The 12,285-nt window shown below is 48.9% G+C and overlaps 1 protein-coding gene and 1 non-coding gene across 2 annotated transcripts in view; both read left to right on the forward strand.

The window, feature by feature from the left end:
• The first annotated feature begins 621 nt into the window (after positions 1–621).
• LOC120933877 lies at positions 622–780 on the forward strand. Its single transcript, XR_005748141.1, has one exon. It is a non-coding gene; the product is annotated as a U1 spliceosomal RNA (small nuclear RNA).
• Positions 781–7,066: 6,286 nt separating this feature from the next.
• Positions 7,067–12,285, forward strand: part of LOC120933838 (ribonuclease inhibitor-like) — a 30,191-nt gene continuing 24,972 nt past the window's right edge. The window contains exons 1-2 of the mRNA XM_040347251.1: positions 7,067–7,868; positions 12,007–12,177. Of these exons, the coding sequence (XP_040203185.1) occupies positions 7,612–7,868; positions 12,007–12,177 (428 nt within the window). The 5' untranslated portion in view covers positions 7,067–7,611. The remainder of the gene's footprint in view (positions 7,869–12,006; positions 12,178–12,285) is intronic.

Raw genomic sequence — 12,285 nt, forward strand, 5'->3', positions numbered from 1 at the left:
TACTAAGGACCAGATACCCAGCCTCACTAGAGCACTCTCATCTCTCCACTGCTACTAAGGACAGGATACCCAACCTCACCAGAGCGCCCCCATCTCTCCCCTGCTACTAAGGACCGGATACCAAACCTCACCAGAGTGCCCTCATCTCTCCACTGCTACTAAGGACCGGATACCCAGCCTCACCAGAGCGCTCTCATCTCTCCACTGCTACTAGGGACCGGATACCCAACCTCACCAGAGCACCCTCATCTCTCCCCTGCTACTAAGGACCGGATACCCAGCCTCACCAGAGTGCCCTCATCTCTCACTCTTTCAGGCCTTAGCCATAGCTGTCTGTTAGGTTCAACAACACCCCATTAGATGCCCCCCAACCTCACACAGCCATGGGCGGGGTTACATATAACATGAATTAATAAGCATATCTATACCACAAAAAGAAAAGGGGGTCCTATCCCTTCATGGACACCTCTGAAGGGTCTGAAACATTAGACAATTGTTTGGATCTCACCAACCTGGATGTGTAAAGGTCGGGGGGTCCATCCCACGTATTGGAGGAACACGCCTTGTATTCTATAACATACACTACATGACGTGGGTTGTAGGTCATATATTGTCTTACTTATACTTACCTGGCAGGGGAGACACCATGATCATGAAGGTGGTTCTCCCAGGGCGAGGCACGGCTATTGCACACTCTAGGTCGTGCTGATCGTGGTTGTCTTCCCTGCCGCTTCTCGGCCTTTTGGCTGGGACTGGGTGTGGTATCTGTCCTTATCAGTTGTCAGCAGAGCGCTGAAGCACCTCCTACATGGGGAGGGTGGATGCAATCCAATGACGTCATTGCACCTGGAAGGATGGTTTTAGCAGGGACTACGCTGTGCTGCCCGACAGAATACTGGGGGCCGGCCCATGGTTGAGTCTGAGCCATCTGGAAGGGTGCTCCTGGTGAGGATGGGTGCTGTGCTTGGTCTTGGTCTTTTTGCCGAGTTCTAGTCTGGCCTTCTGGCTGGCTGGTGTAAGTGCTATCTCTGTCAGCGATCCGGTTGGAGGAGCTGGTAATGCCCTGTGGTAGGACGGGGCAGAGCCATGCAAATCCGCTGGGTTGACGGAGGGTCTGGAGGGGCTAGTATTGGTGGAGGCTGCTAACTGGAGCGGCAGTTCTCCCCAAGAAAACCTTGAAGGGCTCTCTAGCTGACAGGGGTGGAGGGCTGCACTGGCCGGTCGGGGGGTCGGATATGGAACGAAAAGCCTATGGTGCATGTGCCCCTGGAGTGGCAGTCCAGGGGTATCTGAAGATCACTGTGTGTGAGGGACACTTTGATTTAAGATACCACGGTCACTGCACCAGATACACGCTTTTTTTAGCACCTGCCTCCTGGGCCGGGCCTTTTGGCTAGGACCGGAGGAATTTTTTATTCCTGGCCGGAGGTCCTGGTCATTGTTTCACCACAATGGCCACTTCTTTCACTCTCCTCTCCACTATCCCTTCCCCCACTTTATTTTATTTAAGCCTGTGTTTGTCACTTTTTTGTCTTTTTTTGTTGTGCACGTTTTGTCACAGTGTGATTAGTAGGGTGAGGGTCCTCGGGCCAGCCCTGAACGTCTTGGGAGTGGGTGGACATGGCCTTCTGGCTTAGTTCGCCTGCTCTCATGGGGTCTCCCTTCGGGGGAGCCCCACCTAGTACTGGGAGGGTTCTGTTTCGGCAGTCCCTCCGAGGAAGTTGGGTCCGTGTCGGCTTCGGTTGCTCGGACCACAGTACCTCAGTCCCCGTCTGGAGCCTAACGCCCCGGGGGATCAGGGTTTGGGTCCCTCTTCACAGGAGGACCACTTGACGTTGCACCTGTCTGCACGTTTTTGTGAACACTCTTTATGTGTGTGCACATTTTTTCTGCACCGGGTGGAGTTTTTTGGGTGTGTTCACACGCCATAGGCTTTTCAAAAAAAAATTAGGTCATATATTGTCTGATTGGAGACTTTAGATGTCATCTCCTGGCTGACATTCTGTCCCTTCACTATCTGCAGATTATCAGAGATGGAATAGTGGGGAGACAATAGAGCTCCTAAAGTGGGGGCTTTTCTCCTTGGCAGCCCTTTTGTAGAATATCAGATGATTGTTTGTCAGAATAGAGAACAGGTGAGTTCTTCTTCATAATTCTCCCCATTTCCTGCTCTTCCTCTGAAGAACAGATTACACAAGTCTCACGTGTCTGGACTGTGCTTCTGTTTAGATACATATAGCCGGATTCTCAAAGACTTACGACGGCGTATCAGTAGATACGCCATTGTAAGTCCGAATCCGTGCCGTCGTATCTTTAAGCATATTCTCAGTCTGAGATACACTTCTCTGTTGCTAAGATATGACCGGCGTAAGTCTCCTACGCCATTGTATCTTAGCCGCATATTTACGCTGATCGCTAGGGGCGTGAACGTTGATTTACGCTTAGAATATGCAAATGACCTAGATACGCCGATTCACGAACGTACTTGCACCCGATACGCGGTTTATGTAAGGCGTTTTTCCGGCGTAAAGATAAACCACCAAAAAGATGGCGCAGCCCATGCATACGTTTGCGTAAGCGTACGTGAATGGGGCTGGGCGTAGGTTATGTTCACGTCGAAAGCAAGGAGTATTTGCGACGTGATTCTGAGCATGCACGCGCATGCGCCGTACTAACGGCCCTCATTTACATTTACGGGTAATTTACATGGAGCATGCCCCTACCTGCCTAATTTGAATTAGTCGGGGTTACGCCTGGCCATTTGCGCTACGCCGACGTAACTTAGGAGGCAAGTGCTTTGTGAATACAGTACTTGCCTCACTATCTTACATCGGCGTAGTGCAAATGGGATGCGCTACGCCGACCTAAAGAAGCGCCGCTCTACCTGAATCTGGCTAATTGTGTTTCTTATCGCTTCATAATCTGTTCCTTGTCCCATCAGAGAAGATATTCCCCTCCCCCCTGTGTATTGCCCCCTGTGGGGAGCCTCCTCTTTACTCCTTCCTCTATAGTTACACACTCAGATTTAAAGTTCTTGTAAACCTCGGAAATGAGAAATGAACAAAGTACATCCTTCTATAGTGTGTACATAGATTGTCATTTTCAATCACGTTACAATAAAATTAAACATTCAATGGGCTCAACATGTCTCTCAGCAAATTCCTTGGGGTGTCTACTTTCCAAAAAGGGGTAATTTGGGGGGTTTGTACTGCCCTGTCATTTTATTACCACAAGAAATGAGATAGGACGTCATAAACTAAAAGCTGTGTAAATTCCAGTAAATGTACCATAGTTTGTAGAAACTATGAGCCAGATTCACGTAGAGCGGTGTATGTTTAAGCGGGCGTAGCGCAGCTCATATGCGCTACGCTGACGTAACATAGAGAGGCAAGTACAGTATTCACAAAGCACTTGCTCCCTAAGTTACGGCAGCATAGCGTAAATGGGCCGGCGTAAGCCCGCCTAATTCAAAGTAGGCAGGTAGTGGGCGTGTTGTATTAAAATGAATCGTGACCCCATGTAAATGAAGCGCGGAACGAAAGGGCGCATGCGCAGAATCACGTCAAATTTACACCCTAAGATACGATGGCTCAATGGCAATGACGTGAACGTAACCTACGCCAAGCCCCATTCATGTACGACTTATGTAAACAACATAAAATCCGACGGCAGTTCCGACGTCCATACCCTAACATGACTTAGACCAGCTATTTGGTGGTTTATCTTTACGCTGGAAAAATGCCTTACGTAAACAACGTAGATTACAGCGACGTTCATGAATCGCGTATCTTGCTCATTTACATATTTGATGCGTAAATCAATGGAAGCGCCCCTAGCGGCCAGTGTAAATATGCACCCAAGATACGACGGCGTAAGAGACTTACGTCGGTCGTAGGAAGCCAAAATTCAGGCGTATCTTGTTTGCTGAATACGGCGTATAGATACGACGGCGCATTCATGGACTTGCGCGACGTATCATTAGATACGCCGGTGTAAGTCTTTCTGAATCCGGCTATATAACTTTTCTGCAAACCAATAAATATACAGTGGAACCTCGGTTTACGAGTAACGCGGTTAACAAGCATTTTGAAAGACGAGCAACTTTTCTTTAAATTCTGATTCGGTTTGTGAGTGTTGTGCAGAATTCAAGCTAATGGGGGTGCAATACCGCAATTTGCCTGAGGTGTGGGGGGGCCGGAGCAGAGCCGATCTGAGCTGTTCGGAAATACTCAGTTCCCGGGTGTTTATGAGTCTTTCCGAGGGTTTCTGAGGTCAGCCGAGCTGTATCCAATCATTTATGAGGCTCTGCGGTGCTCCCCCACCTATGGCCGCATGCGGTATTGCGTGCCATTGAAGTCAATGCGTAACAAATATTTTTTTTTTCCATTGACTTCTATGGGGAAACTCGATTTGATTACGAGAATTCTCCTGGAACGAATTATGCTTGTAATCCAAGGTTCCACTGTACACTTATTGAATTTATTTTGTTTCCCAAGACATGTGGCTGAATATATTTTGGCCTAAATGTATGAATAACAGAGTTTGTTGGATTTTTTTATAAAAAAAAAGTAGAATATATATATATATATATATATATATATATATATATATATATATATATATATATATATATATATATATATATATTTTTTAAAACTTTTTGGTCTCTTTTTTCATTAATATTGTAAAAAAAAAAAATCAGAGGTGATCAAATACCACGAAAGAAAGTTCTATTTGTGGGAAAAAAAGATGCAAAAACATTGCATGACCGCGCAATTACCAGTTAAAGCAGCGCAGTGCCAAATTGTAAAAAGTTCTCTGGCCATTAAGGGGGTAAAACCTTCCGGGGCTGAAGTGGTTATGATAAAAATCCTTCATCCTTTCCATCCTCTGTAATAATTCCTGTGACATCCTAGTATATGATTTCTATCTATGGAGATGATATCTGATTGCTGGAGACATTAAGGCGCCTTTCACACGGACGGCTGTTTTGCCGCAGATAAAAGCATGAATATTTTCTGTGAAATTCAAGGCTCCGGGTACTGTGATTAGCTGCATTTGTACATTGCGATTACGTGTGGTTACATGTGGCCGCGTTTAGCTGCGGTAGTCATTTCTATAGCAACCCTTTTAGATATTTTTTAAAATGATGTGCTTCCTGTTCTTTTTTTCCTCACGCTGCTATCCGCAGTTGACACAAAAAACTGTGATTCCATCCATCTGTGTGAAAAGGGCCTAAAGTACGGGGGATGGAAGAATAAAGTGCTTTAACCGCTGAAGGACCCCTTCACGCCGATATACGTTGACAGAAGGGCACGGCTGGGCACAAGCATGCACCTGTACATCACCTTTGAGAGCCCAGCCTTGGACCCGTTTGCTGTCGGTGTCCCATGATCAGGTCACAGGCCTGAAGAACGGGAGAGGTGTAAACAAACTTTTCCCCATTCTTCCTAGTGTGACTGCCACTGAGTCTGTCTTAGGGAACAACAATCAGTGATGTCACATGGCAAGCCACGCCCCCTAACAGTAGTAATCACTCCCTAGAAAACACTTAACCTGTTCATCGCCCTGTAGGGTTATCCCCTTCCCTGTGAATAGGGGTGAGGTAGTAAGTTTTGGCGCCTCTTAATAAATATGTGAAAAAATGTATAATTATATAAAAAAAATATAAATGAAAAATAAAAATGACGCTCCAGATGAAGTCACCAGACGAAACCGGTCGAGCAGGATAGCGTTTCAGTCGCAAACACTCGTGAGAAATCTATATTGATACGCCTGAAATTCATTTGTCAAATGTGAGTACCTGACCTATTTTTGTGAAATAACATTTAATCGACTATATTACACTATGTGGGCACTCTCTCTCTTTTGAGCTACATACCAGACTGAATGGGTCTAAACAAGTGGAGGTTTTACAGAGAGCGACACAGGGCTAATACTGTGAAGGCCTTTCACCCCTTGAGGGTGCCTGGATCTGGTGAGTGAGGGACCTACCAGAGCATGAGTAGAGGGAGCACTGAGTGAACACTGCCAATTGCACAAATATATGAAGCACTTTTTGCATGGACTATTGAAACTAGCATCAGATATTATTTCAATGTATTCACAGCACAGAGCACTTTAATCATTTATTTTTTAATTAGCACAGATTTTTTTATACAATCTATATTATTTATGGTTTAATATATGGTTTAATTCACATGCCATAATGAGTCACAAGTGGACCAAGTTATAGTTTTATATTGGTTAAGCACCACATCATCATTTTCATTTATATTTTTCATTTATATTTTTTTATATATTTATACATTTTTTCACATATTTATTAAGAGGCGCCAACACCTACTACCTCACCCCTATTCACATTCCAAATTCCATTTAGGTGGAATTTCATGTAGGGGCTGCCACTTAAACAATTAGCATATACCTACCAGTACCACTGCAGTACTTTGAAACTATTAGATCCGTAGCGCGGGTTCTACCACCCCTCTTTTACTTATCCCCTTCCCTGCCAGTGTCATTTTCACAGTAATCAGAGCATTTTTATAGCACTTTTCGCTGTAAAAATGACAATGGCACCAAAATAGTGTCAAAAGTGTCCGAGGTGTCTGCCATAATAGCGCAGTCATGATAAAAATCACTGATCGCCGCCATAACTAGTAAAAAAAAATATTAATAAAAATGCCATAAAACTATCCCCTATTTTGTAGACGCTATAACTTCCGCACAAACCAATCAATAAATGGTTATTGCGATTTTTTTCCCAGAAATATGTAGAAGAATACGTATAGGCCTAAACTGAGGGAAAAAAAAAGTTTTTATATATTTTTTGGGGATATTTATTATAGTAAAAAATATTGAATTTTTTTTCTTTTAATTGTCGCTCTATTTTTGTTTATAGCGCAAAAAATAAAAACCGCAGAGGTGATCAAATACCACCAAAAGAAATCTCTATTTGTGGCGAAAAAAGGATGTCCATTTTATTTGGGAGCCACGCCGCACGTCCGCGCAATTGTCAGTTAAAGTGACGCAGTGCCGATTCGCAAAAAGTGGCCTGGTCCTTAATCAGCCAAAATGGTCCGGGGCTGAAGTGCTTTAATGTGACGTGTCCCCCATGTGAATGTAGAATCCCAGTGTAAATGTGGAATATCCACCAATATAGTACTTGTATCTCTAATATATCCCAGAAGTCTCAGCACTGAAGGCTGTAAATGTATATCCACCCCTCCCCCCTACATTCTCTATAAGGGATCCTATTCCTGCCACAATCCGGTGATCTTCAATGGGAACTCCTGATTTGTGGACTTTAGGAAGGTGATGGAATATTGGGGTCACTGGGGTATCCACTATCAGAAATTATGCTGTTTTATTTCATAAACCCCCCCCAGATCCTTTCCTTTATCTATCAATTTCAGAAGCCCCTGTATGAGGCACTGTGTGAGGTCCTGCTTAATAACCGGGTACATAAGGGGGTGACTGAGCTGTCACAGCGCCCCCTCTTTATACTGTGTAGACATAAGTACTACAACAGCTTCACCTTTATCATCTTCCCTAATAAGAAGATCTTTCCTCTGTATAACATTCTGTATATCCTGATATTCCGCTCTAGTGATGTTATGTTACTTTTCACTAAATGGGAATAATTCCTCATATTCATCTTATAATATAATCTCATGTGTCTGGATTTGTCTCTGCAGGTTGTATGATTGTGGTGTGACTTCCTCCGCCTGGGATGATCTCCAATCCATTCTTATCAATAATCGATCCCTCACCACTCTGGATTTATCACGGAATAATCTGGAAGACTCTGGAATAAAACTTCTATGTGAGGGGCTCGGAGATCCTGGCTGTACTCTGCAGACACTGAAGTGAGAATTATCCTATAAATGATATAATATTCTGCAGGATTCCGGTATAAATCTTCTATGTGAGGGATCCAGACATGTCACCTAGATGAAAGTTATACAAAGACAGACTTCTGATTGGCCGGTTACACTGGGAGTTCCCATCATAGTCCTTCAGGTCACTCACTGTTATTGGCTTTCATCCCCTCCCCCCTCCACTGACTATCAGAGATCAGACTTTGGCTGGGGTCACATTGGAGGTCACAGCGGCTCACAGCAGGGGGTCCGGTGCGTCTCCATTCACCATTTCAGGTCTGATTTCAGACCACATTTTAAGCTGAATTCAGATCTGAAATTGACCAGAAGACACACAGGACTCCGTATTCTTTTCATTCACTGACCAATCATAGACAGATGGTCCTCCATTAGAATCTGGAAGGACAGAGCGAGCCTCTAGACCAGAAGTGACCCCTAGATGCCAATAAAATCCCCCATCCTTGTAGATATAAAATTGTCACCTCACTGAGCCTCAAAGAGAAGTCCTAGTCATTTCATCTACAAGCCCAGCAGGGGACAAGACCGATACAGTGAGAAGACCCCCAACTGTCTGCTAGACATTGATTTATGTCAGAGATCAGAGGAATCTATTTTATATCTCATAGAAAATATTAGTTGCAGAGAAATGGAAATAATTCCTCCTGATTGTACACATGTTGGGGTACATGTACATATAACATTGTATGTGTAGTGAGGATAGAATCCAGGAGAAACCCCCAGAATGGTTCTATGGAGTCTGATCACACCAGACAAGCAGTGATTGGTCTTGTTGGGATCAGACTGACATGCCGGTGTTACCAATCCTCATCCATCAGAACTAAGGATGAGCTCTGGCGTGTTCGCCAGGAAGTGTGCACGGCGCTGCGCTAATCACAGCCAGGGAGACATTTCACGATCCCTGCAGCCGAGCATCGGGACAATGTCTCCCTGACTGTGATTAGCGCAGCACCGTGCACACTTCCTGGCGGGCTCTGCACTTGTACTATGAGAACACGCCAGAGGTCATCCTTAATCAGAACCATTCATGCCACATTTGGCTCTGGACCCTGTGCAGGGTCTCTGGTGGCTGTGTAGGGTCCCTGGTGGCTGTGTAGGGTCCCTGGTGGCTGTATGGGGTCCCTGGTGGCTGTGCTGGGTCTCTGGTGGCTGTGTGGAGTCCCTGGTGGTTGTGCAGGGTCCCTGGTGGCTGTGTGGGGTCCCTGGTGGCTATGTTGGGTCCCTGGTGGCTGTGTGGGGTTCCTGGTGGCTGTGTGGGGTCCTTGGTAGCTCTGTGGAGTCCCTGGTGGTTGTGCAGGATCCCTGGTGGCTGTGTGGGGTCCCTGGTGGTTGTGTGGGTTCCCTGGTCTCTGTGCGGGGTCCCTGACAATGTCTCCCTGACTGTGATTAGCGCAGCACCGTGCACACTTCCTGGCAGGCTCTGCACGTGTACTATGCGAACACGCCAGAGGTCATCCTTAATCATAACCAATCATGCCACATTTAGCTATGGGGGTTGTGTGGGGTCTCTGGTGGTTGTGTGGGGTCCCTGTGCAGGGTCTCTGGTGGCTGTGTGGGGTCTCTGGTGGCTGTGCAGGGTCCCTGTGTGGGGTCCCTGGTGGCTGTATGGGGTCCCTGGTGGCTGTGCTGGGTCTCTGATGGCTGTGCGGAGTTCCTGGTGGTTGTGTGGGCTCCTTGGTAGCACTGTGGGGTCCCTGGTGGTTGTGCAGGGTCCCTGGTGGTTGTGCAGGGTCCCTGGTGGCTGTGTGGGGTCCTTGGTAGCTCTGTGGGGTCCCTGGTGGTTGTGCAGGATCCCTGGTGGCTGTGTGGGGTCCTTGGTAGCTCTGCGGGGTCCCTGGTAATTGTGTGGGGTCTCTGATGTCTGCGTGGGTTCCCTGGTCCCTGTGTGCGTTCCCTGGTCCCTGTGTGGGTTCCCTGGTGGCTGTGCAGGGTCCCTAGTGGTTGTGCAGGATCCCTGGTGGCTGTGTGGGGTTTTTGGTCGCTCTGCGAACACGCCAGAGGTCATCCTTAATCATAACCAATCATGCCACATTTAGCTCTGGGGGTTGTGTGGGGTCTCTGGTGGTTGTGTGGGGTCCCTGGTGATTGTCTGGGGTCCCTCTGCAGGGTCTCTGGTGGCTGTGTGGGGTCTCTGGTGGCTGTGCAGGGTCCCTGTGTGGGGTCCCTGGTGGCTGTATGGGGTCCCTGGTGGCTGTGCTGGGTCTCTGGTGGCTGTGCGGAGTTCCTGGTGGTTGTGTGGGCTCCTTGGTAGCGCTGTGGGGTCTCTGGTGGTTGTGCAGGGTCCTTGGTGGTTGTGCAGGGTCCCTGGTGGCGGTGTGGGGTCCCTGGTGGCTGTGTGGAGTCCTTGGTAGCTCTGTGGGGTCCCTGGTGGTTGTGCAGGATCCCTGGTGGCTGTGTGGGGTCCTTGGTAGCTCTGCGGGGTCCCTGGTGGTTGTGTGGGGTCTCTGATGTCTGTGTGGGTTCCCTGGTCCCTGTGCGGGGTCCCTGGTCCCTGTGCTGGGGCCCCTGGTGGCTGTGCAGGGTCCCTAGTGGTTGTGCAGGATCCCTGGTGGCTGTGTGGGGTCTTTGGTAGCTCTGCGGGGTCCCTGGTGGTTGTGTGGGTTCGCTGTGTGGGGTCTCTGGTGTCTGTGTGGGTTCCCTGGTCCCTGTGCGGGTCCCTGGTCCCTGGTGGCTGTGCAGGGTCCCTAGTGGTTGTGCAGGGTCCTTGTGTGGGGTCTCTTGTGGCTGTGTGAGGTCCCTGGTGGCTGTACAGGGTCCCTGTTGGTTGTGCAGGGGCCCCTGTGTGGGGTTTCTGGTGGCTGTGCAGGGTCCCTGGTGGCGGTGCAGGGTCCCTGGTGGCTGTGCAGGGTCCCTAGTGGTTGTGCAGGGTCCCTGTGTGATGTCTCTGGTGACTGTGTGGGGTCCCTGGTGGCTGTACGGGGTCCCTGTGTGGGGTCTCTGGTGGCTGTATGGGGTCCATGTTGGTTGTGCAGGGTTCCCTGGTGGCTGTGCAGGGTCCTTGTGCAGTGTCCCTGGTGGTTATGCAGGGTCCCTAGTGGTTGTGCAGGGTCCCTGTGTGGGGTCTCTGGTGGCTGTGTGGGGTCCCTGGTGGCTGTACGGGGTCCCTGCGTGGGGTCCCTGTTGGTTGTGCAGGGTTCCCTGGTGGTTGTTCAGGGTCCCTGTGTGGGGTCTCTGGTGGCTATATAGGGTCCCTGTTGGTTGTGCAGGGTCTTAGTGCGGGGTCTCTGGTTTCTGTGTGGGTTTCCTGGTCCCTGTGCAGGGTCTCTGGTTGCTTTACGGGGTCCCTGGTGGCTGTGTGGGTTCCCTGGTCCCTGTGCGGGGTCCCTGGTGGCTGTGCAGGGTCCCTGTGCAGGTTCTTTGGTGGCAGTGTGGGGTCCTTGTGTGGGGTCCCTAATGGCTGTGTGTGGTCCTTGTGCGGGGTCCCTGGTGGCTGTGCGGAGTTCCTGGTGGTTGTGCTGGGCCCCTGTGCGATGGTTGTGCGGGGTCCTTGGTAGCTCTGCAGGGTCCCTGTTGTTTGTGCAGGGTTCCTGGTGGCTGTGCGGGGTCCTTGGTATCTGTGCGGGGTTCCTTGTTAGCTCTGTGGGGTCCCTGGTGGTTGTGTGGGGTCCCTGGTGCCTGTGCGGGGTCCCTGTGTGGGGTCCCTGGTGGCTGTGTGGGTTCCCTGGTAGCTGTGCAGGGTCCCTGGTGGCAGTGCGGGGTTCCTGGTGGCTGTGCAGGGTTCCTGTGCAGGTTCTTTGGTGGCAGTGTTGGGTCCTTGTGTGGGGGTCCCTAGTGGCTGTGCGGGGTCCCTGTGCGGGTCTCTGATGACTGTGCGGGGTCCCTAGTGGCTGTGTTGGGACCCTGGTGGCTGTGTGGGGTCCCTGGTGGTTGTCCGGGGTCTTTGTGCAGAGTCTGGAGGCTGTGTGGCTGTGTGGGGTACCTGGTGGCTGTGCAAGGTCCCTGTGCGGGTCTCTGATGGCTGTGCGGGGTCCTTGGTGGCTGTGCGGGGTCCTTGGTGGCTGTGCGGGGTCCCTGGTCTAGTGATGTTATGTTACTTTTCACTAAATGGGAATAATTCCTCATATTCATCTTATAATATAATATCATGTGTCTGGATTTGTCTCTGCAGGTTGTATGATTGTGGTGTGACTTCCTCCGGCTGTGATGATCTCCGATCCATTCTTATCAATAATCGATCCCTCGCCAGACTGGAATTATCAGGGAATAATCTGGAAGACTCTGGAATAAAACTTCTATGTGAGGGGCTCGGAGATCCTGGCTGTACTCTGCAGACACTGAAGTGAGAATTATCCTATAAATGATATAATATTCTGCAGGATTCCGGTATAAATCTTCTATGTGAGGGATCCAGACATGTCACCTAGATGAAAGTTATACAAAGACAGAC

The sequence above is a fragment of the Rana temporaria genome, chromosome 3 (assembly GCF_905171775.1).
Source record: "Rana temporaria chromosome 3, aRanTem1.1, whole genome shotgun sequence".
NCBI lineage: Eukaryota > Metazoa > Chordata > Amphibia > Anura > Ranidae > Rana > Rana temporaria.